At 38.4% G+C, this 27,608-nt stretch overlaps 2 protein-coding genes across 7 annotated transcripts in view; one reads left to right on the top strand and one right to left on the bottom strand.

Annotated features, from left to right (window-relative positions):
- Positions 1-468: 468 nt before the first annotated feature.
- Positions 469-4,610, bottom strand: LOC139462181 (ribonuclease kappa-B-like). The gene is made up of 2 exons (XM_071243734.1): positions 4,469-4,610; positions 469-3,517 (listed from the first exon to the last, which is right to left on the bottom strand). Exons 1-2 carry the CDS (start codon positions 4,541-4,543, stop codon positions 3,296-3,298), a joined length of 297 nt encoding a protein of 98 aa, XP_071099835.1. The 5' UTR covers positions 4,544-4,610; the 3' UTR covers positions 469-3,295.
- A 2,606-nt stretch (positions 4,611-7,216) lies between these two features.
- Positions 7,217-27,608, top strand: part of LOC139462179 (pleckstrin homology domain-containing family F member 2-like) — a 47,632-nt gene continuing 27,240 nt past the window's right edge. The window contains exons 1-2 of one of the 6 annotated variants that reach the window (XM_071243730.1): positions 7,226-7,241; positions 17,193-17,302. In XM_071243730.1, the coding sequence (XP_071099831.1) occupies positions 17,287-17,302 (16 nt within the window). In that variant the 5' untranslated portion in view covers positions 7,226-7,241; positions 17,193-17,286. The other 5 variants (XM_071243731.1, XM_071243727.1, XM_071243729.1 and 2 more) reach the window with 5 other exon arrangements.

The following is a 27,608-nucleotide window of genomic DNA, read 5'->3' as shown; positions in this document are numbered from 1 at the left end:
TAAATGCATATATGTATTTGTAACGGAAATGTTAAAGTATTCAGATTATAAATAAACGTTATATCTAACCTCTCTTGTCATAATGACTCTACGGATGTGATATGCATGAACTGAATGTAATTTGCATGTGTGACCCAGTGCCATATATAATGCTGTGCTATAATACTGCAGGAGGGGTATAGATTATCTCCCTTTGGTTGTGGCAACACAAGCTCCTCTCTAGTCCTCACAAGCCGAATACTCTAACCCCTGCATAATTATTGTCTTTGTTTGTCAATTAAAATTCCTGTTTCATTACAACTATCATGTAATTGATATGATCAGAATATAAGGGGGCAGTTTTTTTATTTTCCGTTCATCGGCAATCTCGAACCAATCTGATCAAACAAACAAACAGGTAAATATTCTTCCTGTCCTTTTTCTTCACCAGATGATTGGGCATGGGCAGAGAAAAGAAACAACACATAGTTGAAATAACCCATACTTTATTACACATTTGTTCTATATAGTTCTATGATACAACAGGAACAAGTCTCCGCGTCTTGCTGAATCAGCACAATAGCAGGAGCTTCTTCATTACCCATACAGAGTGACTCAAAAACTTAAATATGTCATGAAACTGTACATTTTGTACAGACACATCAGTTACAACAAAAGTATGTATCATTTTAATACAAATTATTGAAGATTTAAACCTAGAGACATCACTGAGTATTCAGTGTATCCTGTACAATAGGAGACGAGTGAGTGAGTATAGTTTTACGCCACTTTTAGCAATATTCCACCAATATCATGGCAGGGGACACCAGAAATGGGCTTCACACATTGTGCCCATGTGGGGAATTGAACCTGGGTCTTCGGCGTGATGAGCAAAAGCTTTAAACACTGGGCTACCTGACCGCCCCTCAAGAGGAGACGAAAGAACATTCATATACATGATGACGATGCCAAGAGTGCAAGTTACAATAATTCACATTTATTCAAACATGACGTAATCATGCACTTCATGAAGATTATTGATAGAATTTACAGGTAAACATTTGTTATCAAAAGTCATCTTGATCCTTTGTTGTTTAACGCCACACTGACCAATATTCCAGCTATGACACCTGTTTGTAAATAATCGAGTCCAGAACAGACAATCCAGTGATTGACATGATCCACGCAAATGGGATACGATGACATGCATCAACCAAATCAGCAAACATGTCCACCCGATCTCATTAGTCACCCCATACGACAAGCATAGTTGCCTCTTACAGCAAGCATGGCCCATCATACTCAGGGTGAACCACGGATTCAATCTCAGGGCAGGAGACCCTTGCAACTAAGGGACACAACTCTGCATGACTTTAAACAATGATACACCATAACGATTGTCATGATGTGATGTTCAAAATGTACAACTTCATATTAATTCACAGCCATATTTGCATTCTCCATAAACAATAATGTCTGAATGTGGGACATAAACATACCGGAAACTGGTGATTGGATTTTACTGAAAACTGACAGGAGAGACGTGACATATCTACTGGGAGTGCCATGATACACATACTACAAGTATCGGTACATATACATATTTGTACAGTTTATTATCTTCCATGAGGCCCGTCTAACAAGGGATTGTTGCTTTCAACCAGTTTGTACTGGACTTGCATGACTCGTCAATTTGGCCTTAGGCTTTTTCTTAAAGCATCAATCAGATTAAACATTTTGTAGTTATCAGAACGGGTTATTCTAAAGGTTCGTAAATATTACTTTTTAAAACTGATACAGAAATAAAACATAAATCAAAGGATGGGTAAGTGTATCATGTGTCAGATTGCCAGGTGAATTCATCATCACACCCCTAATGTCTCATCAAGAATACAACACAGACATCAAATCAACAAAACATTACAGAAATAAGCAATAGCAAACTCATACCACGTTTTAAAATATTGATTACTGTTGATGATTTAGGTTGATGAACAGAACTCTGAAATGATACAGATGACTTTGCAGACAAGCAATACAAGAAGGTGAAATTGGTGGTATTGGAAAACAATCAAAAGACAAAACATTCCTAAAAACTAAAGAGCAGCATTGATAATACAGACACAAATTTGAAGCAGAATCTGCTAAAATGTATTTTGGTCTAGTAAGCTTGGCGTATATCCATAATGTGATTACAATATTCTACTGAAATCTTCTCCCAAAACAAGTTTTGGTTCAGTGGACAAAACGTTTTTTAACTGAATGCTGTCCTGTTGGTTGAAGAAGTCATCTGTGTCCATGTCTAACAGGTACAACATTATTATCCTCATATTACCAGAATAACAGTTGATGGTACATTCACCGGACACTTAGTAACAGTTTAGACACCAAAACTGCCAAGAAAAGAGAATATTAACAGTGTAAATAGCCCTTCGACATAATTTTCTTCGTTCTAAATTGTTGACATTTTTAGGAAAACATTAACATCAATGAAAGATTATTATAATTTGATTTACTAGGCAATCACTTGTATACACATTTATGCACCACATATATATATACAGGAAGTCAGCATTAAACATGTGATCTCAATCAACTTCTCCCATCTAAAGCGTAAACATGCCATGGAATGTACCGACACCAGAAGATGACTAGAGATGCACTAATCATGCTAATATTGACCTAACATTTTGACAACTGATGGAGAATTTCTTCTCTATTAAGAGGACATTTTCCCCCAGATTACTACACACATTACACAGATCTAGTATCATCTAAACAAAACGTTTCCACTCAGCCACATAATGATAATCGTCACTAAAGAATGCATCTCTCAAATATATTTTCATAGCTCTTCACTGAAACAATATGCCTGATGCTAAAGACAGCCTTTGGGTGAATACAAATTTTGAATTGTTGACAGTGCAACTTATTTTTCATGATGATATATTTCAGGCAAGAGCAGAGAATACTTAGTTGTTTTTTTCCAGCATACAATTATAAGAATTGCATAACCATAAACAACTGAAACAAATATTTAGTATTGGTTATATACAAGTCAACCCAGTTCCTTCCTTTTGATTGACAGTAATACACAAGTTTGTTCTTGGCTACATCTTGGAGTGGGATATGTCAACAATGTATTACATACAATTAATAAGTCCTACAACTAAACTCTCTTTCATATCTGCTGATGTTTCATGGATTCTTGGGGTTGCTAGGCTTCACTTTATCAAATTGAACCAACCCAGGCATCTTGTCTGCATTGATACTTGTTTGGATTCCAGAATGTACATGTTGTTGTTGTTGTTGTTGTCTATGACAGCTCATAGTTAGCTCGGGAGTTCATTCTTTGTTGTGTGAAGGAGAAGATGAGGAGGAGGAAGTAGAGGCCGGCAGCGATCCAGCAGTTCATGGCATTCTGCTCGTACTTCTCCTTCACATAGCTGTAGGTGTAGTTATTCTTCTCCCAGTCTCCCAAAGGAATGTCTTCAAACAATGCTGGGCTTCGGATGTAAAAGAACAGACCGAGCAGACCCTACAAATAAAACATTTTGTTTCTACTACACATCTATAATATTTAATAACTCAACAACAACAAAAGCCTACCTATGTAGACACTTATAAAATAGAAAATATATATTGTTACTGGTTCACCCTGACCTTATATCCTGTCTCCACATCTCCGTCGTCACATGTGTTGACAATCATATGTGATAAAATAAACACACTACATTTGTCATATATACTCCATATATATACATATATACTCCAGGACATTGAGTGAAGATATACACATCTAGATAGATATATATATATATATTGTTCTGTGGTATTGTTTACTTATCTATATAAATGTTATTTACTGCTATCATTATCAAACAGCTGAATAATAAACAAAGGGGCATGATGCCAATAACCTTATCTGCAATCAAGTTTGATAATATCACTATGATCAAAAGATGGGCACTATCTTATCATGATCATTGTTGAAAAGGGATAAATATATATTTTGATACCATACATAAAGTATCATCTGTAAATGTCCTGGAATAATTAACTGGCATGTCATCAGCTGTCATACAGGCTTGCACAGCACAGTTATTCCCACTCCAGGACACTGAGTGAAGATATACAGGATAGACATGTCCTCATGCCATCACAAGGTTAGGTGCTTAGGGCTTCACCGTGACCTACATCCTGTCTACATATCTCTGTCGTCACATGTGTTGACTATCATGTGTGCTAAAATAAACACACTACATTTGCCCTTACCGGGTACATTAAGAAATATGACCAGGTAAACATTCTCAAATTCACAAATCAATATAATTTTTTATAATATCTTAACTGGAATATATGGATCTTTTAAATAAATTCACTAGTTACATATTCCCAAATTCTTCGGAAAAACAGAGGTCGAACGTTCATATGTATCGACACCATATCGTTGTTACAAGCGAGAAATACCAACACATGTTACACTTACCAACATAATGATTGCCCATACACTCAGAACCATGCAATACGCCGACAATTTCGGTCCACAGATCGGACAAGCCATTGTAATATTCGATGTTTAGTCTGTAGATGTCCGTATGTCACCTCAACTCAAGATCATGTGACCAGCAAGAAACGTAATGCACCAGCGAAAGATTAGGGAAGATAACTCATACACAACTGCGTACCACTAAATAAATTTGTGCTCGGGTTTATAATGATGTGGGGAGTTCCGAAGAAACTTATCAACATTCAGCCATAAATTCGTGATGATAATTATGATGTACCAAATGTTGTGAACATTCACTGACACAAGGTACCCGGTTAACGCACTATTGATTATGGTAGACGTCGATGACGTATACGGCGCATAGCGGAACTGCCAGCAAGTTGTCAAAAAACGGCACTGTAAAGTGTAATTTCATATTTTTATGCGGTTTGGCATTGATAAAACATTCGGTGAGTATTTCATATTCTAGTACGCCTTAAAACACAAGCACAATATTTAGTAACCGAATATTAAAATACCATTTTACTTAATCCAAAAAAGAGTGAGTGAGTGAGTGAGTGAGTTTCTTATTACGCCGCTTTTAGCAATATTCCAGCAATATCACGGCGGGGGGCACCAGAAATGGGCTTCACACATTGTACCCATCCAATAAAGAAGCCATGCAGTTTATGGGTCAAGAAATTGATACCTTTGCACTGCAGCTCTCGTGGGGACAGTTAATGGAACCTACCCAAAAATGATGTAAGGGCCGACAGACTCCGAGGTGAAACTAATGGTATTTTTATTGTTAAATAGTTTGGTTTTGTTGTTGTTGTTTTTTTAGATAATACACAAAGACACCTGCAGACTGCCTATTCTGTTTTCCTTTGATTATTACTAACATTATTACCCAGGTTATGGCTAAAGCGTTTGAATTCCACACCCACACGCAGACACTCTCACATACCACACACGCGCACGCAGACACTCTCACATACCACACGCGCGCACGCAGACACTCTCACATACCACACGCGCGCACGCAGACGCTCTCACATACACGCACGCACACTTTCTAACAAGCACGCACACACTGTCACTCACAGACACACACACCCTCTCTCACACACACATACACGCACGCACACACACATATACACATTAAAAAGTGTGTAAGTGTTACTTTATTTATATAGATCAACAAATTAAAACCTTGTCAATAAAATATGTTTAAATCAAACAAAAAACATTACTCTTGCCTTCGAACGCAAAAGTAGAAGTGTCTGTCTTCAATAAACACCGAGTCAACTTTCACTACAGAAATGTACGCCTTCCTAGAATCTATACAGGTCCGTCCGGTAAAAATGATTTTTTGTTTTCTGTTTGTTTGTTGTTTAATACCGTACTCTGCAATACTGCAGCTATATATGACTGCGGTCTGTAAATAATCGAGTCTGGACCAGACAATCAAGTTGTTGATATCATGTTGTTGATATCAACGATCCACACAATTGGGATACGATGACATGCATCAACCAAGTAAGCGAGTCTGACCACTCGATCCCGTTTGTCGCCTCTTACAAGCATAATCGTCTTTGTACGGCAAGCAGGGTTGCTGAAGACCTATTATATCTCGGATCTTCACGGTCCCGGTATGGATGAACTCCCAGTACTGTTTAAGGACTGACGATAAACGGTAATCGAAATTGTGTCACGTAGTGGGAACTAACTATTCTCGACTAAATTCACCCAAAAAAAAGTTATTTGTAAACAAGTTTACATTAGAAATTAGCATCTACTCCGATTTACTCGCCGACTCTGATTGGAAGGTGCCAATAAACTTACTGTGAAAACATCACATTCTTTGAAGTTTTAAGTACCTTTACTCAAATCAACTCAATGTCAAACTGCATTTATTTATTATTGTATAATATATATATTATTTATTATAAATCTGTGAATAACTGTGGAAGATAAGACAATGACAATGTGAATAAAGCATAAATACTGCAACATTACACAATAAAGCAAAGCATATATACCACTACATAAATCGCTCTTGTCGTTAGTAAAAATAGAGCTGCCGTTTTCGACCGACGTTTTGCTGAGGTGCCGTTCAAGTTAGCCTGCACCCCCAGATAACTGTATCTATCTCCATTTGGAAGGACTGACATGCCGGATTTTCTGCAGACTGTTCAGAGAATGTCATGATTTATCTTTGTGTTGTTTGGGGGATCGTTGTTGAAATAGATGCTTCATTATCTGTTTGATCCTGCTGAGAGTAAATTAGTTGAAAGGTACACAGATAAGCATATTTTAAGTGCTGCAGAGAAAGTTCCGATAATAATAAATGGTAATAGCCGCCATTAGTTTACTTCATAACCACAGTAAAACAAATCCATGTTTCAAAATCAGGGTGTCTACGTACATGATATAAGACCTCTTTTCCAATGATTTGTACAAACACATTTGACTAGGGGCCTTCTACACACAATAAAGTTACATAAAATGTGCATGTAACATTTCTGATACTTAAAAATACTTTTCTCGAATAAGACTAGGGAAAAGAGTTTCGTAAAATTCCTTATCCAAATATATATATTCCGCACCCATGTAAACCGAGACCTGGGGCCATTTACAGAGACCATCTCTTTTCAAGTCTGTGGTTCAAGGGAAACTACTCTTTTCGCCTCATAGCTCACCTGCTAATTTTATTCTGGGACATCACGTATCCTTGTGACTCAGAAAACATTCAAAATGGTGGACAGATTGGGTAAGTCAGCTGGTGACATTTAGTGTTTTGTAAAGTATTCCAGATGGGCTATCATGAAGGGCAATAATATGGCAGTTTATGTACGAGCATGGCATGAACCTTTGGTGCCTTTTTCTTTAATTATCTACACCGTTTCAAATCCAAAAAGTTCTGTTGTCATCGTTTTACTTTTTGGGTGGTATAAGTAACTTCGGACCCAGTATGAAAGTTTATTTTGTTATTTGATGTGTTTGAATGTTGATGTCTTAGGAGACAGTGACTTGGAAGAAAACTGTTGATTCATCAATGTATTGAATTTACTATTTTAGAAACTGAACATCGGTAAATATTACGTGAACAAATGTTATCCGATTACAAGTTACTTTAGAAATGTCCCTTTATTATTTTTGATATGCTGCCACCCCCTTCAAACCTTTATAAGATTTGCCATAGTATGTATATGTTTTCTTCAGCCCTTAAACTTGTTTATAGGACAAATTACCACAATTTAGTATTTTTCCGTAGTGATTTGCTAGCTTTATAGGTACCTAATGCCATGATACATGGGTTCTGTTGATGGGAGTACTGACAGTTATGAAGAGTATGTCGTGAGGGGTGTGGCTTCAGCATGTCTTAACAAATTACAAAAAAGGAACTTGTCTAGTACAAGTCAGTTGTTGTTTGTTAGCAATATGCTAAAACAGCAGAATTTCATTTTCTCAGTTGGGGTACTTATATGTTATCAAGATTTCGGCCAGTATATTGCGACAGTGCCGTTAAACCGTGCTCACTCACTCCAGATTATTTCTATGGCTGGATTGATAGTATGATAATTTCAAAAGTTGGTTTATTATGGACCCTCTTACATTAAGCTTATTGACATGATGTGTAATGCAGGGAATAATGTGTGTCTGCAACTGACAGGTTGCTTTTTTAAATATCATACCATCCTTCATAAAACACTGGTGGGAAGCAATGATGACTTGTCCAGATAGTTTCCTTTTACAGAGCTCCAGATAAGCTTTTGATGTTGTGGGTATTTTACCCATGCATTTTATAATCATTGGGTATCAGTAATTCTATCTGCGTATTCAAATTTCTGTTACCAACTAGTTTTTACACATGTGGGTATTTAAGTTAAATATTTAAAAACACTATTCATCTAGTCCCTGAAAACTGGTGTCATGTGGGTTCTATAGCTTTATAGGACTCAAAAATACCACGATACTTCCACAAGAAAGTGTGATGGCAAATGATCATGATGTGACTATCATCGTGGAGTTTGGCAAGGTTGACGGAATGCCCGTTTATAATTTCAAAATAAGTTGCAGATTTGCTAATCGAATAAGCAGGGTTACTTCACAATATTTTGATGATATGCACAAGTTATATTTTTGTAGCGTATCTGTAATGTTTGTTGCATATTTGATACGCTTGGATTATATTTTACTGCATATTTCTGCATTTCTGATGCGTATTTCACGCAGATACACAGCTTACCTGGAGCTCTGTTTTACATCAAGATGATGTATCACAGCATGGTTCTACAAAAGTGGAGGTTCAGGGGACCTGCATTAATTAATTTTAAAGGTTCTTGCAGGCAATATGAGGGTCCTGTAAATTAAGGAAATGGTGTAGTGTACTGTATGTTTAAGATAACTACTTTACAGACTGGACTCAACCAATGATCATGTGGATAGTGGTCATGATTGATGGGTTAAAAATAACAGACACCCATAACTGCTCTTGATGCGCTGTAGGTACAATGAATGTTATTGTGTGTCCATCGGGATGCAGTATAATATTTTCTGCATCTATTCTCAACATTTATGCGTACTGGACACACATTGTGCATCGAGTAAAACCCTGTCACAGTATGTCTGAGGGTTACGATGGTCAAAGCTGAGGCATTGTTTATGACTAGACCGGCAGGACAGAAGTCTTGAATGATTTAATTGATTACTATGCTGTGGTTGACTAATGCTTCATCACTGCTACCTGTATGCACATTGATCAATCCAGTATAGTTGACAGTTGAGGATCATTTATCCATTGAGTGTAACTTGATTATGTTGGAAGTTCGATGTGCATTTGAGCCTAGAAAAATTCAGTTTATGAGTTTATGAACGTAATACAATAGTGTCTTCTGTCAATAATGCAACATTCTTTTTCCAAACAATGAATCTGTGATTCTCTTTTGAACCACCAACGATCACTGGAGATGATAGAACCTCATGTATACAAGTGAAGGATTGATGATATTTATGTTTCCATTCCAAGGAACAACAGCCCCCAGTGCTGGACCCTTGTTACACATTGCACTGGTCCCCAATGGGGATTCTAGGTTGAAATAGGAACATATGCTTGTTGTACTTGGTCATTCAGCTGTTATATTACTGACCTGATTACTTACAGCTGTTGTATTACTGACCTGATTACCTACAGCTGTTATATTACTGACCTGATTACCTACAGCTGTTATATTACTGACCTGATTACCTACAGCTGTTATATTACTGACCTGATTACTTACAGCTGTTGTATTACTGACCTGATTACTTACAGCTCTTTTATTACTGACCTGATTACCTACAGCTGTTATATTACTGACCTAATTTAACATAGGCTTACGGTTATCGTAGCCTTGAGGTTGTTTTGTACATTCTTACAGTTGTTACATTACTGACCTGGTTACCTACAACTTTTATATTACTGATCTGTTTATCTACAGCTGTTATATTACCCTGTTTTATTACTTACTTGATTGCCTACAGCTGTTATATTGCTGACCTGATTACTTACAGCTGTTGTATTACTTACCTGATTACATACAGCTGTTATATTACTGGCCTGAGTGTTTACAGCTGTTGTATTACTGACCTGATTACCCACAGCTTTTATATTACTGAACTGGTTACCTACAACTGTTATATTACTGACCTGATCACTCACAGCTGTTATATTAGAGATCTGATTACTCACAGCTGTAATGTTACCGACCTGATTACTTACAGCTTTTATATTACTGACCTGGTTACCTACAACTGTTATATTACTGACCTGATTACTCACAGCTGTTATATTACTGACCTGATTACTCACAGCTTTTATGTTACTGACCTGATTACTTACAGCTGTTTTATTACGCTGTTGTATTACTGACCTGATTACTTACAGCTGTTATATAACTGACTTGATTACTAACAGCTGTTATATTACTGACCTGATTACCTACAGCTGTTATATTACTGACCTGATTACTTACAGCTGTTTTATTACTGACCTGATTACTCACAGCTGTTATATTACTGACCTGATTCCTTACAGCTGTTCTATTACTGACCTGATTCCTTATAGCTGTTATATTACTGACCTGATTACTCACAGCTGTTATGTTACTGACATGATTACTCACAGCTGTTATATTACTGACCTGATTACTTAGTTGTTATAGATGAACCACTGAACCACAAAAGAAACGTCGCCCTGGATAGATATATGAGAAACCTTATTTGGCTAAACACTGTAAACATACTTTAGGACATATTAAAAAGACCTGTGATCTTCAGCAACCCATGCTTGCCGTTAAAGGCGACTATGCTTGTCGTAAAAGGCGACTAACAGGATCGGGTAGTCAGGCTCGCTGACTTGTTTGATGCATGTCATCGATCCCAATTGCGTGGATCGATGCTCATGATATTAATCACTGGATTGTCTGGTCCAGACTCGATTATTTGCAGACCTGATTACTTACTTATTGTCATCTGCTTTGTTTTTTTATCATCAAATTTCATTTTTCCGGACAAAGTGATGTTAAATTTTAGAAACTTTGACAAAAATTACCCAGATATTTAAATGACAACTATTCATGGAATGTTACTTTGGGCAATGCTACTTCATGTTTTATGGCTAATGTCTGAAGTGAAATGTGTAATGTTTGTCAGACACTCAATTCTACTGACAACATTATATACATAATGTTATCATTTCCCGTTGTGGGTAACATAATGAGTGACTTGCGAGTTTTGTGTTACTGACTGGTGATATTGATACCACAGTATTACCCTACATACACATTACAGGAAAATGTCCGCTTGTACCGTGGACATTCTTGATTTCTACTGGCAGTGCCTTGTCATGTTTATATATGTAACACTGAACATTTGTTTGAGATACAGAGACATGGAAGCCATACCACACTTTCTGTACTGGTCAGTTTGGTGTACTGTCTGATACTAGGGTTTATCCTTATCAAAGTTTGAGTAGTGTATTCCATTACAGGATAATTGTATAGTGGACTCTTTCTTGGTCATGGTTAGGGCAGTGGGATAGCCTAGTGGTTAAAGTGTTTGCTTGTCACGCCGGAGGCCCAGGTTCGATTCCCCACATGGGTCCAATGTGTTGAGCCCATTTCTGGTGTCCCCTGCCATGATATTGCTGGAATGTTGAAAAAAACAACTTACACTTTCACCTTTTTTAGACATCCAGGATTTCTACTGGCAAATTATGTTGCTAGGTTTGTTATCACCGTACCCATGCTTTTGTGCTTAAACCAAGTGGTAAGACCTGCGTCACTTCTGGCTTTCCTCCCACGTTAAGCTGACATGCTGTGACATGACAGAAACACTGTTCAAAGGGGCAGCAAAACACCAGCACAGGCAGGCCTGTCAAAACAAATGTAAGACAGATTGATTGATTGATCATTAAAATGTTTTATAGGTGTTCGGGCAACTAGGCCTCATTTACACCTTGCCCATATAAAGGTTTGCTAAGAACCTGGATATTTTATAAAGTATCAAAACTGCCACACGCTTTAATATAAGAGAGGATGACATTCTGAACATCATTGTGAACAATATTCCTAGAACATAAAATACCAGACAATGAGAAGTCAATATTGAGAACTGTTAGAGACTCCACCATTGCCTTACGCTGATTAACATACTTTTGGCAATGCAATAAAAAATGAGCTATATTATCAAGCTGATTACACACTGTACAATGTGCATAAATGTCTTTATTAATAACATTTAGATAAGCACCAAGACCACAATGCCCAAGAGATTTCATAAAGATATTCCTACAATGTTCTGGACAGAACACATTGTAAGTGTGCAACAGTTTGATCCCTGTGATCAAACCCAGATATCCTCAAAAACTGATGGGGGCGGTCCGGTAGCCTAGTGGCTAAAGCGGTCGCTCGTCACGCCGAAGACCCGGGTTCGATTCCCGACATGGGTACAATGTGTGAAGCCCATTTCTGGTGTCCCCCGCCGTGATATTGCTGGAATATTGCTATAAGCGGCGTAAAACCATACTCACTCACTCACTCACTCAAAAACTGATGATACCAATACAACAAAATGAAAGCAACTCATCAACAACAGTGTTCACAGCAGTGTATGTACATGCTTTTTGTGCTACATAGTAGCAAGTGAAGTGAAAATACGTTAGGGATCATGAATGTTTTTTGAATGAGCACACAATTTCACAAAAAATATCCCCCATACGCCCTTACTTTTTTGTTCATGTACATGTAGGCTTGCAGACAAATTGCAACTATTTGCTTTTGTTTCTTGTTCCAAGACATTGTGTCGACATGGTCAAATGTTGTGTTGTAGCACTGACTAGCTAAGGGCCTGTTCTTTGATGCACAAAGCTTTCTTAGCGCTATGACATTTTTAAGCCTATAATTTGCTGTAGAGTTTTTATCTGTAGGCTGTGAATGCTTTGTGGATGGGGACCAAGGCTTGTAGTTTGTATAAGAAGAGATCACTAAGCATACCATTCCATTTCCTGGGTCGTCTCAGGCGCCGTGATTAGCTTTGCAGAGTTGCATCCCTTGGGCACGCAAGAAACCTATGATTGTTGGTTCGAATCCGGTTCACCCCGATCATGCTTCTTGGTTTGTCAGCACCATACCCGTTCTCGTCGGTTTCACCGAAGTGGTAAACATCCGAGACCTGCATCACTTTGGGCTTTCCTCCCACATTAAGCTGACACTCTAAGATATAACTGGTATACTGTTAAAATCAAACTCACTCACTCACTCCATTTCTTGTTCTAATGGGCTGACCATTTAAAATTTGGGAATATTAATGAGTTCCTGGAAATGCTGGGAAAATAGATCATACATCACTTCTAGAATATTAAGTTGTTTTTGTCCTAAGAGCAGCATCAGAAATTGGCTCTCGTCCTACCAAACTGCTCATAAGGACTAGCAGAAATTTGCCATTTTTAAGGGTTTTGCTATATGTTATCATTATAGGGACTAGTGGACTAAACTGTTAGTTTCTACTGCTGAAGAAGCAACTAAATTACACGAGGGGGTCTGTGACTTGGCTGATTGTCTCATGCCCAGACTTGATAATCTGCATGCCGCCATGATACATGTGGAATATTGCTGACACCAGCAGTAACAACATTCTGTGTAGGATCTCCTCACTCCCTGACTCACATGGCATACAGCCAGCTGTTACACAGTGTCTTCCACCAGGAAGTGCTCTGTCAGCAGGCGACGGTGATGATCAGTGATCATATGCAAGCACAGGAGATACCTGCGTGATGTGGCAGTGTTAGAAACTAAGCATTCAACTTGTTTTGAGGTGATTTCCAAATGGAAACGCAGAGGTTAACTAGAAAACGTGAAATAAACTGTGAAATAAGCAAATAACCACGCAATACTCGGTTTCATACTTCCTGAACCTTATTATTTTTTTCTGCATTGATACAGGACGATACACTTGCTGAAATAGATTACTTAGCACTCGTTTAATGACCGTTGGCGTTTCGGTCAGTCAGATGTACATGATGTAGCAATTAGCAATTCAAGTTCACCACTGAAAATAGCTACGAACATGTGTCTGCAGCAGACTTTTCCTTTTCAACCTCCTCTGAAATATTTATAGTCAAGAGGTTTCCATGCAGTTTGGTGTAAATATGTTTATTGTGATATGTGTCGTATCGTGATACGTATTGTGACGTTGCTGTATCCCTTCACCCCTATTTTCCGCAGGTTCAGTTACACTTGGGCTCCATTGCAATTTACATGGAGTACAAACGATATTATATATGTTCAGAGACTATGCATGAGTCTAGACCAATGAATAATGAATAAAATATGAAGCGCAGAGTTTCAGGTTTACAATTAAAACAACAATGTAGTGGGTCAGATAAGTGCAGAGTTCCAGATAAGCTGCGTATCTGTGTAAAATACGCATCCGAAATGCAGAAATATGCAGTAAAATAAAATCCAAGTGTATCAAATACGCAACGAACATTACAGATACGCTACAAAAATATAACTTGTGCGTATCATCAAAATATTGTGAAGTAACTCTGCGTAATCGATTAGCAAATCAGCAACTTATTTTGAAATTATAAATGGACATTCCGTCAACCTTGCCAAACTCCATGATGACAGTTACATCATGATCATTTGCCATCACACTTTCTTGTGGATGTATCGTGGTATTTTTTAGTCCTCTCGAACCAACACGACACCAGTTTGCAGGGACTAGATGAGTAGTGTTTTTAAATATTTAACATGTGTAAAAACTAGTGGGTAACAGAAATTTGAATACCCAGATAGAATTATTGATACCCAATGATTTTAAAATGCATGCGTAAAATACCCACAACACCAAATTAAAAGCTTATCTGGAGCTCTGTTAGTGACATGCTATCTTGATTCAGTGCATGAATAAGTGGCATGTCTCCTCCGGACTTGATTAGGAACAGGCCTCTGTTATATTATTTGGAATATTGCTGAGTGTGGCATTCAACTACAAACAGACGTAAGTTACACTTTGAACTTTGGGTCCACGGTAATTATGGTGGTACTAAATTAAGATGGTCATTGTAAGGTAATATGGCCTGTCTTCAGTAATATGGCTTGTCTAGATACTTCTTCAAATTTGTGTGTGTGTTGTCTGGGTATGTACAGTTCCCATTATTAAACAATGATTAAATTAATTAAATGCGCTCTAATCCTCATTGTGTAGGTAGGTATGCCAGTGTTACGCAAGCTGAATGAATCACTCGCTCATGTGCACATCTTGACTCCATTCATCCAAGTCCTCCGTCCTCCGTGTGCACCGACTGACCTTTGTCGAGGATGTTACAGTCGTTCCTCTATTGGGTAGTACTCGAGAAGTGGAAGTAATTCAACCTTGAAGAGCCCGTACAATGTCTTCTAAACATTGTCATCTACCGGTCGTGTCAATTTATTATTTCATTTCAAAGTGATTTAATTTTCTTTTTGGCAAGGAGATTCAGTTCATGGTCTGTCACCTTACCTTTTCTCATAAAACTGACTTGTAATGACGTCACGGATCACCCCTGGATTCCTGGGATAAGTCCCCTGGGTAACCTATAATGTCATAGATGGATTAGCTGGTCAGGCTTCAAACGTAAGGGATTTTATCCTGATATCGTTTCACTGTTTTTTTCTGGTCCAGACATTATTATTTGCAGGATGCTGTCATATGCATGATAAAGGTTGAACATTCCATGTTTTCAATGATATATTCTTATTTTTCTATTTGATGAAAAAAATGACCTATTAATTCATTACAAAGTTTAAAGAATTTTGACGGTTGATACGTTGACACTTAACTGGGAAAAAATTCCTTTGCGTTGGTGAAAAATAACGGGAAACATTGCATGTTTGTGAGCCAATCGCCCCATGGAGAGTTGACAAACCCTACAGGAGGTCGCAGCAGGCGAACCCCATACCAACTTCGAATGCGCTATCTGTCTAGTTCTTGAGACTAAGCTTTTCCAAATGATTCGGTTTCATTTCATTTCCACCTCAATTTGGAAATTATATTTAACACAAGAAAACCCTAACAGAACAAATATTACCTCTCCATAGTATGCCTTTTCAGTTGCACTTGCCATGGTTTCGGATGGCGCTCTGAAAAGACATAAATACCACATTGACATCGTTTTCCATTCAGAACTGCCTGTTTATGTCCATTTTCAAGATCCAGGAAAAATATACAGAAAAAAGATATACGTAATAAGCGCCCCGCTCTAATAAGCGCCCACGGTGACATTTGTTAAGATATTGGCTAGTGAACGATCCCAATTAGCACCCTTTCCGATTGATCAATGTACACAAGACTTATTTATTCGCATATTATACGCACTCATGTGTTATATGCACCCTTGATTATGATTATTTAATTCTGGAAAAATATATCTGTCGTACATAAACATTTCAGGCTGTCAGCATAAACCACAAAATTTATCTTTCAACTCTGTTTTTTTCACCAAAATAATATTCTAATAAGAGCCCCTTATTCTAATTTTGAGAGCGCCCTGGGCACTTATTACGTCGAATATGGTACTTGGTAGAAGTTATATGTGATCTGACAACAGAAGGCGATTCGCGTATTTCTCAATCAAACTATTTTGTGTGATATTTCAAGTTAACTTATTTTTTTATTTCTTCTTATACCATCTGAGTTGGCGGATTTGTACCCAACCCCCCCCCCCCCTAAAAAAATAAAATAAAAAACTAATGGCCTAATAGACGGAGATGTGTTCTTCAAACGTCCCGAAGGAACTTATCAACTTAAACATGCTAAAACATGATAAAGCTACGCAACAGAAACTGTACACTGAACATGTTATCTCTTGTACAGGATTAACATTCTGTTGTCATTCGCTTTCCTAGTTGCAAGTGGGAATATGAATCAGAGGAGATGAGTTATGAGAATAGCTATTACTTTTCAAGATGTATGTAACACGATTGTTGATCTAAAGTGTATATACACAATGTAGTGTGACACAGTTAATTAATGAACTTCGTGACTGTAACTGGGTGCCCCGATTCCTTCCCCCTCCCTTCTCCCCCTTCTCCCCTTCTCCCCCTTCTCCCCCCAGTCTGAGTCAGTGTGACGTAAGTTTCATGTGATCAGTAGGTCGCACTACTTACCAGGAAACTGTTCCTGTTGTGGTTCACAGTTACCGTCAGTCAGTTGGCAAGTGTCATCACTCCTCTCACTCAGTCAACACAGATACCTACCCGACCTATCTGTCTGACATCTTCCATAACGTCATGAGGGACAATCTGGGTGAGACATTTCACTACTTGATGATTGACTGATTGAAACATGAGAGATTCATTGTCTGTACTCGATTCTGTTTTTGGGAGATTTTATATCAACATGTCAACCAGCCTGGGTAAGATATTTACCATGATCATGTTTTGTAATAGTGTGATAGGTATGTTTACCTGGTTTATATTTAGTTTCCTACCTGGAATGTGCAGACAAAGACTGAACCAAAAGAGGAGGGGTGATAAGGGGCATCCCAGGGCCACTGGGAATGCAGCGGTAGAAGCTAACAGTTCCAGTCCACTAGTCCTTATAATGATAACATATAGCAAAACCTCTAAAAATGGCAGACTTCTACTCGTCCTTATGATACCTTTACTATTGGGCAATTCTGTGACCCATTTGAAGACATATTTTGCCATATGTTTATGGTAGTTGTTTTTATGTACATCTCCTAAGAACATGATGAAGATGTCAGCTTCGGTCAAAGACTTGCAAATTTTCAAATATGAGAAAAAACCTTCCTCACAACCTATAAACTCAACCTTTTGGACACATAATAGCCATACCATGGCATTTAGTGTCAAGACTAGTTATCCATCATATGAACACATTGTTGTCTTTCATAACAATTTGACCCATGAAGATCCGGGGTAAAGTAGGTCTTCATCAACCCATGCTTGCCGTAAAAGATGACTGTGCTTGTCGTCTAAGGCGACTAACGGGATCGAGTGGTCAGGCTCGCTGACTTGGTCGATGCACGTCATCGTATCCCAATTGCGTGGATTGATGCTCATTATGTCAATCACCGCCATCATATAGCTGGAATATTGCTGAGTGTGGCATTAAACAACAAACCAATGAAATCATGACAATATCGAGAGGTTTTGTTGAATTATTCAGATTCTGAGGGCCATATATACACTCTCCTATAGAAATAATGAGGTTTTCTCATAAAGGAATGTTTTATCCACATGTGTTAAATTATTTTAGAAAGTAAGAAGCTGTTAATTTTAATTTTGTGCAACGATGTTAATACAATGAGTATTTGCTTACATACCTGTATATTATGGTGAATTTTGAGCGGTAGTTATCATTACACAAAGTGCACACTTCCCCCTTTCTTAAAAATATCCCCCTGTTGGACTTATACTGTTGGACTTATACTGTTGGACTTATACTGAAAAGGAGGGTAGTTCTCGTTTCCGGAGCAGAATTCCAAAATCGATACATATTTCTAGATGAAACTTGCTATACAGTCTAGTAGTGAACTGGTGCTTTTTTATGATTTGGTATTTGAAAAATTCTGAACATCATTATTTTTATCTCCATTTCCAAACTGAACCAGACCAGGGGGATATGTCATCTCCTGTGACTGACTTGTTTCAATTGGAAAGTCAGATTAAATCTCCAAGATAGTCTATCATAACGAATGTTACATACAAGGAAATGTTTTTAGACTTAATCTCAGAGGACTAATGCAGAGGTATTCACTAATTAGTCCTCAAATTGTGTAGCTAGTCCAGCTCGACTGATCTGTAGTGGAATAAGTGGGTGAGTGAGTGATTATGGATTTACGCCGTTTTTAGCAATATTCCAGCTGATTCACAGCCGGGGACACCAGAAATGCCCTTTACACATTGTACCCATTTCGAGAATCAAACCCGGGTCTTCGGCATGAAGAGCGAACGTTTTATCCGACCGCCCCTGTAGTGGAATGACAACAAGGAACTATAAACAATGACTAACATTAATAATAAGTACAAACCCACCACAATCATTACATTCATGAAATAGTCAAATATAATGTTTATTCCCATCCGTCAAAATTCCTGCTAGTCTGCTAGTCTGCTAGCCCGAGAACATGGAGACAATGAAATATCTAGTGATGGTAGTCCTCAATGAAAACCCAACAGTGTAACCTTAATTCCAACCACGTATGAGGTAAAAACAATAGTGAAACATATAAAAGTGGAACTAGTAAATGAATATGGCATTCAAATGAGTTGGGTTTTTTCTTCTAAATTATGTGTTGATGTAACATTCTGAATAAATGTATGTTTTCATTGTAATTTGTTTAAATTTAAATTTGAATCAATGTAATTTCCTTTAAGATATTATATCCTCTTACAATTTTAGTTCCGCATTTTATCTCATTCAGCCATTCTCAGCCTTTCAGTGATCACAGTGGGAGCTCACAGCTTGTTCAATATTTTGGGGAATATTTTGTAAATCAAATGAAATCAAATTAAAATTTGCTGCTGTGTTGATGCAGTTTTCTTGTTACCCATTGTAGCTTTTTCAGCTTGTGTACACGTATATCTTTTCGGATCTTTTCTTATTGACATCATGTATCATGAACTCAAGGGGGCGGTCGGGTAGCTTAGTGGTTAAAGCGTTAGTTCGTCACGCCGAAGACCCGGGTTCGATTCCCGACATGGGTACAATGTGTCAAGCCCATTTCTGGTGTCCCCAGCCGTGATATTGCTGGAATATTGCTAAAAGCGTCGCAAAACCATACTCACTCACTCACTCATGAACTCAACAATACTATACAGATGTCGCTTGTTCTACATTAGACATGTTATAAGGTTATTCTACATGTGACTCACCTGGGCCAGCACACAAGCATAACCGAGTTGGTAGTTACCGTATTTTCTTGAGTATAGTGCGCACCCATGTATAATGCGCACCCCCCTCTAGCGGGTTCAGTATTTTGGAAAAAAGGAAATTTGAATATTATGGGCAGAAAAAAGTTACACCGTACCCTTTCAGCGAAGTCCGGCAAACAAACGGGTGCTGAGAAACTTTGTCAGTACAAATTCGAAATTTGAGATAAAAAATCACCAGACATGTTTATTTACCGTTTAAATAGTATTATTTATTGTTCTGCTAGGCATTGTTTTATATCTAGGGATTAAGATTACCTTGTGTATTTTCTTGTAAACTAAGCCGGAAACAGCAATCAGCTGTACACACGTTTTCTTGGAATCGACCGGTGATTCGGTCAAGACACACCCAATGATACAACTTTATAGGATTTTTACTGCAAGAATCGGCAACAATTGTATCTGAAACTATTTTTTTTATCAGGAATAATATATTCCATTATTTTCTTAATTATATGCAGCCTTTACTAAACATATTTAAAATAATAATAACCCTAAGCGAAGCAGCTGATCGCTATTCCCTGGTATTATTTTTTACATGGAACATGTCTGACCAGTCACCGTCAAGGCTCACGCGCACGTGATCGCGAGAATTTCATGTTGACATAGAATTGTCAAACAAAAACAAATATGACTTTTAACGAGTCAAAGTATGTCATTTATGATATATGTATCCATTCTCTGTCAACTAAAGATCATTTCAAGGTGTCAATAGCGGTATTCTGACCGTGGTTGCTGTGAATAACGGTGAGTTGTGTGATCTTCCGATAGCTTCACACACGACTTCACCAAAACTTAATAAAAACAATATTATAAGGAATTTTGAATAAAATTAACGAAGTAAGTTACAAACATAAGTCCAGATATACAAAGAACATTTTTTATAGCCACACAGTTTAATTACATGATTATTTTGCGTACTTCAGTATGGATTTGTTGACATGGTATTTCCGGTGTTTCATGCTCACGGTAATGTCTTTCCATGGGGGGAAATAACATCCAAACTCATAATTCGTGTATAATGCGCACCCCCTTCTACACAGCTGTGTTTTTTTCGAAAAAAAGTGTGCACTATACTCAAGAAAATACGGTACCTGCAACAGCACAGAAGAATTATTTTGAAAAAAGTCTTCTCATCTGTATGCAAAGCTCAATATACTTGACCACAGGAAGTAAAAGTACTGAATGTAAATACTCAATGGCTCGAAACATTATCTGGAAATAGTGAAAAATAATTTTAATCAATATGATCACCGTAATAAGTCTGATAACGCTACATGATGAATGCGGAAATGAGGAAATGAATTCCCCATCACATAATCCAAATGTATTAATCATGGAAAGAAAACCCATTGTTTTCATGGACAGTATTGAATGCTTCCTTAAAAGGTTAAACTGGAAACACAACGCTGTGACACACAAAATGAATGTGAGTGTCAATATCCTAGTATAACTTTATAGGAAATGTTAGGCTTTCATATTCCTGTAGATTTGGGAGGTGTCATCTACACACGGAAGCAATGAGAAGCATATTATCTTTTTTGATATTTCAGTCTTTTATATTTCTAGTTTATAACTTAATATGAGTTGTTGCCTAGATTAATACTCCCCTAATACTAGTATGAATACTGTTAGTATTGGAACAATTTCACAAAACCTAAGGATTCCACTCTGCAACCCCTATATTTCAAACAATGAAAGTAGTGGTACGATGACCCATTATTAACCTGAAGTCACCAAGCTTGACCACCCTGTCCATTTTGTCGTGAGCATAGATTGTAGGGCCTGTTCTAACTCTGAGGGAGGCACGGGTGGCCCAGTCATCTCAGGCGCCATAATTTGCTATGCAGAGTTGCGTCCCTTGGGCACGGCAGAAACTTATGATTGTGGGTTCAAATCCCGGTTCGCCCTGATTATGTTTCTAGGTTTATCTGTACCATACCGAAGTGGTAAACGTCTGAGACCTGCATCACTTCGGCCTTTTCTCAGACATTAAGCTGACACGCTGCGATATAGCTGGAATACTGTTAAAATCGGCGTTAAATTAAACTCACTCAGTCACTCTAAATCTGACTCCCTATGGTGCTCTCTCCTTATGACTGTAGGTCATGAACAGCCGCCGTGGTCCAGCGGTTGCGAGTAAGCCCAGAGAGCGGGAGGTCCGGGGTTCGATCCCCGGACCTCCCACTCTATACCAAAAGATGGTTAGAAGATGGTTCATGTTGTTACTCTACCTGGCACTCAGCATTAAGGGGATAAAACAGGAACTGGTCGGCTCTGAGTCTCTATACTGTGTCTGAGTGGGGTATTTATGTAAAACTGCAGCATGTTATCTCAGTGGTATAGCACTATGCATCGACATCAGCATTATATAAATATATTTATTTGCTATTTCAGCCCATCCCAAAAATTGAAGTATGTCAGTAGGAGCCTGTTTTCAAATAAAGAGGATATTTAGTGTATCTTTCGACAAAGTAAATTTGGACAATACTAGAATAGTTGTAAGAGCTTTTTCAAATGTGGGAGGTGTTTCTTAGCACTACTAGTCCTATGATTGCAAGGCTAGATGACTGTTTGTTGATGAGTGTCCTTTATATGTCATTGTCTCCATAACTCCCTTACGCACTTCCTCCACAACTGTCAAAGCTGGCTGACCGCAGAGGCATGTACAGGTGTAAACATGATCCTGTGGAGATGGAAAAAACTAAGAACTGCCCTGTTCCCTCTTACTTTCCTTCAGTATGTTTATGATCTGTAATAGACTGCATCAGAACACCCACAGTTGTCACTGTACCTCGTACTGGGTCAGTAATTGGGTTGGGTGGTCAGACACAGGGACGTGGTGGGTTGCATGTCATTGTACCCCAATGGTGTGATCATTGCTCATAATGTCAAGACCTATGAAGATGTGGGGTAGAAATAGAACAGGTCTTCACCAACCCATGCTTGCCGAAAAAGGCAACTATGCTTGTTGTAAGGCGACTAACGGGATTGGGTGGTCAGGCTCGCAGACTTGGTTGATGCATGTCATCGTATCCCTATTGCGTAGATCGATGCTCATGATGTCAATAACTGGTTTGTCTGGTCCAGACTTAATTATTTACAGACCCCCATCATATAGCTGGAATAGAGTGGCGTTAAGCAACAAACAAACAAACAAATCATAATGTCAGTCAAATGTGGGAGGTGTTTCTTAGCACTACTAGTCCTATGATTGCAAGGCTAGATGACTGTTTGTTGATGAGTGTCCTTTATCTGTCATCGTCTCCATAAGTCCCCATTCATTAATTTACTCACTTCCTCCACAACTGTCAAAGCCGGCTGACCGCCGATGCCCCAATCAGGAAAAATGAGTAATGATTACTCAACGCTCATTCTTTACTGTATGTCTCAACACCACTCCCTAAAGGGAGATAACTATCGACCTTTACCTTCTCACCCTTCTTCCCTCCTCCTCAACACGCCCTCCCCCCCTCTCCCACTCTCAATCAGATGTGCCTCAAGCAAGTTACCTGAGCATCAGGCTATGTACAGGTGACACAGATTGTAGAGCAGGTGGATACAGCCAGCATGATATATGTGGATACAGGTGAGTTACGTAACCGCTCTAGATATTCTATGGCTGTATGTCTCACAGAGTGACTCGCTGTCCCCTTTCAATGAATTGAGGGAGGATTGGACAAGAACACTTCAAATATTTCTTAGCGGATTTCAAATTCAGTGTTCATGTGCAGTGATCCTGATATGGGTAAAGCATGGAAAGGGCAGTAATATGTTAGTGTATCCGATCTAAACCCCCTCCCCTACAGCCACCCAGCAGCCCCCACTCCAAGCCTACCCCCAACCCCTCCTCTCCAATCCTACCCCCAACCCCTCCTCTCCAATCCTACCCCCAACCCCTCCCCTCCAATCCCACCCCTAACCCCCACCTCCAATCCTACCCCCACTCCAAGCCTACCCCAAACCCCCCACTCCAAGCCTACGACCACCCCCCACTGGTAAATATTGAAAGCCCACCTACTCTTGAAAATTTGAAATTAATTTATTCTAGAAACGAATGAACGAATATATTGGTATTCCTTTCTTTGAACAAGACTTCACAAGCAGGTGATATATACGCATGAACATGTGGTCACTGTGGTCACTGTGGTGTGGTGTGTGACTTAGTGTAGCATCAGAAGCACTTGAGTGGTGTAATATAATCTGACTGAAGAAAATATTTGTAACATTTTCAGCAAGATTGTGTACCTGTATGTGAACTGTTTGGATAAGGTGCATAATCAGAATGTTACAATGTCAGACTGATTGTTGTATGACATATAACTGATATCGTTGTTCTTGCTCCGTAATCAACCACTTGGATGTTGACTAGGGCTGTATCTAGATAGTAGTCTGCCTGTTAGGCTGGGTAGAAGTGACAGATGGTAGTACAGGTCGTCTCACCTCTAGATGCAACCAGCATCATGTGTCGATAAAGGAATAGTGGCGAGTGTTCCTTGGAGTAAAACATCACAATATTTTGAGCTTTTGAAGACACATGCTCCCAAAGTAAGACTTCTATTTTCTTCTTCTATGTCTCATTGTGTAGCTAAAACTTTGACTTGAAATGAGTGTATAGTTTTATCGTGGTATTACAGTGAACATTGTTGAATTCGTACTCAAACAACTTGGTAAGTTGACCTTAGCATATCCTTCCTTTAAAGTGTGACCATAGATTGGAGCTGCTAATGTTTAGTTACCAGCCCCTGTGGATACAGGTGAGGGATTTAACCACACTGGTAGATTCCTGAATGTGATGGACGTTTCAGTTGTAGGGTTCACAGTTAGTGTTCATGTCCCCTGTCCTGAAGGATGCTGCAAATGGATTAGTACAGGTCGCTTCTAACATCTTATTCCACCTGATAATCCTCTTGTTATTCATATGAATTTCCCTGCCGTGATATTGCTGGAATATTGCTAAAAGCGGCGTAAAACCACACTCACTCACTCATATGAACTTATTAGGGCTGGGATGAGTAACTCGGTATCTGGGTCGGGTGGGTACTGAGTAGGACCCGGGTATATACGGGACTACCTGGACCCGTCGTTAGTCACGTGATATATTGTCTAATGACTAAAACTATCAAGAACTCTATGGTTACACTACAAATCATTAATTTTTGCTTTTCTTTCTGACAATGCACCCATTCCTTCTGACTTCAAATTTAAAAAAATGGAAACCAGTTTTCGTTATATCCATATTTGAGTGTCAAATACCCCATGTTTTACCTGTCAAGTAAAACTCACAATGTCCTGGTTAAAATGTACCTGTGTCTTCAGGGCAACATTACTAATCACTAGTTTATAAATGAATATATCCTGGGGTGTGTTGATTGTGATAAATATGTCAAGCTGTCAAAAACAGCAAATACAACTATGTATCAATGTTATAAGCATTTTTGTTGTTTTTTAAACATCGTCACCACCATTTTAAATATGACTGTAAAAAATAATTTGTACTTTCACTGAGTTTTCAAAAACTTTCCTAAACTTGTGTAGTCTCCTTTGGACCATCCATTTTAGGGGGGTTGGCTGGGACTTTTGTGGGACAAAAAATTGTTTTAGGTCAACATAATCGCCACTGAAAGAAGCAGACAAAAAACAGATTTTACACAAAACATTAATTTTGCTTCACGACAACCACCATGTGTAAAACATGAGGAAACCTTTTTTGTTGTCAAGTACTTCTGGAACAAATCTCCCCCCCCCCCCCCCCCCCCCCCCCCACACACACACACACAAATATAAAATGGTTGGTCCCGAATGATGTTCTTGTTCTGGACCAACATTGCCTAACCTCAAACCTCCCAGCCCAGCCCTGACAGATTAGGGTCTAACAACACCCACCAGCCAGTTCTCATCATTGCCACAGTACAAAGGCCATTAATACTGACCTTTCATAGTGAAGACAGAACGTAAACAATACATGCTGATGTCTGTCGACAACTATGACAGATGAATCACTACTGTCCCATGAAAACATTTTTTATGTCGGTCATGAATATCATCTTTTGTATGCTTCTGATTATTAATTTTGTCAGTAATGAATATATAGCTGTATACTGTTTCAACAGTTTATTCATGAATTTTGTGAAGGAAATTACATGTTTTAATCATGATTCATAACTACATGGTTTTTGATAACGGTAAGGAAAATAGTACGGATAAGTGAAACGGTACACAATTAGGACATTTAGCCTTTTAGAATTTATGTCAGTGAACTCTTAACCGTATTCCTATTTTGGAGACAATCTGTACACCCCCACAAATAGATGCAGTTGTTGGGGACTGGGGCAGCAAGTTGATACGGTTCATGTACCCCATTGTACTGGCTCCAACACTGATGTAGGACTTGGTGGGAAATACACTGACCTGAGACTGAGAGCAGATCAGGGGTTGGTGGTGCAGGACTGACTGTGTTGTGACGCCACAGTTGCTTGTAGAAGACCTGGATAGTTGGGTGTACGTTGTTATCACCAACCATGCCTGTGGAGACTACGCATTGGAACAGGGATACTTTGTTGACGTTTACGCAAATCCGAGGTACTTATTATTCTATTCTGTGAGCTGTTTATTATAAGGTTGTCGGCTGTTTACCTGGTCTGGCAACAATTGCCAGTGTGGTTTGATTTTTTGTTGACACTTCTTTTGTTTTAGAAAATATATCATACCCTTTGTGTGTATACCGCATAACGTAGTACCGTAAATATCCGCGGGGTTTTCAGACTAAGAATGCTTCACTACATTTTACTGGTTGTTTTTTTATAGGGAGATGTTAGATACTTGACTTCGGCTTATGTGATGCTTATTCTATTAAAGTTATGAATCAAATGTTTATTTCCATATACTATGTCCTTTCAAAATGTTCAGCCATCTTAGTTCCATAACTGACTACCATACTTCTATAAATTATATATATCATGACAATTTACAGTAAGTGGAAACCTCTGTGTTTATCAATATCTGAGTTTGACATTAAGGATGACAGTGAAAAGGATCTTGTCACAGCCCTAATGTAAGTAGCATAGATTTGGGGATCCCTACTGTTGACTGGTTCAAATACTATACCAGTCCCGGTGTACTCCAAGACAGTGAAGTTGGGACACTGAGTTATGAACTAATTTATATTTACAGTGAAACCTGGTTACCATGGTTACCTGTTCGTGTTCCCAGTGAAATTGTTTCAGATTTTTGAATGAGTATTGAGCAATACCCTTTGTGTGTATACCGCGTAACGTAGTACTGTAAATATCCCCAGGGTTTTCCCCAGGGGCTTCACTACATTCTACTGGTTGTTTTTTTATAGGGAGACATTAGATACTTGACTTCGGCTTATGTGATGTTTATACTATTAAAGTTATGAATCAAATGTTTATTTCCAAATACTATGTCCTTTCAAAATGTTCAGCCATCTTAGTTCCATAATTGACTACCATACTTCTATAAATTCTGTCATTGTGTCATCACCTATTTATTGCCTAAGGTCATGTTTAAAAGATCTATGTTATCTTTGCAACTGTAAGGTATATATAACCATGTGCAACCTGTACAAAAAATAAAAATAAAAATAAATACATATATTTCCAGATACACACAAAACAACTGAACTGGCTGAT

This window comes from Haliotis cracherodii, unplaced genomic scaffold, assembly GCF_022045235.1.
Source record: "Haliotis cracherodii isolate W230 unplaced genomic scaffold, xgHalCrac1.p SCAF_15, whole genome shotgun sequence".
NCBI lineage: Eukaryota > Metazoa > Mollusca > Gastropoda > Lepetellida > Haliotidae > Haliotis > Haliotis cracherodii.
This window is presented reverse-complemented; position numbering and strand designations above follow the sequence as displayed.

Coding starts and splice junctions, on each gene's coding strand:
- LOC139462181 (XM_071243734.1), bottom strand. CDS start 4,543: ATGGCTTGTCCGATCTGTGGACCGAAATTGTCGGCGTATTGCATGGTT. Junction 3,518..4,468: donor TATGGGCAATCATTATGTTG/GTAAGTGTAACA, acceptor TTTTATTTGTAG/GGTCTGCTCGGTCTGTTCTT.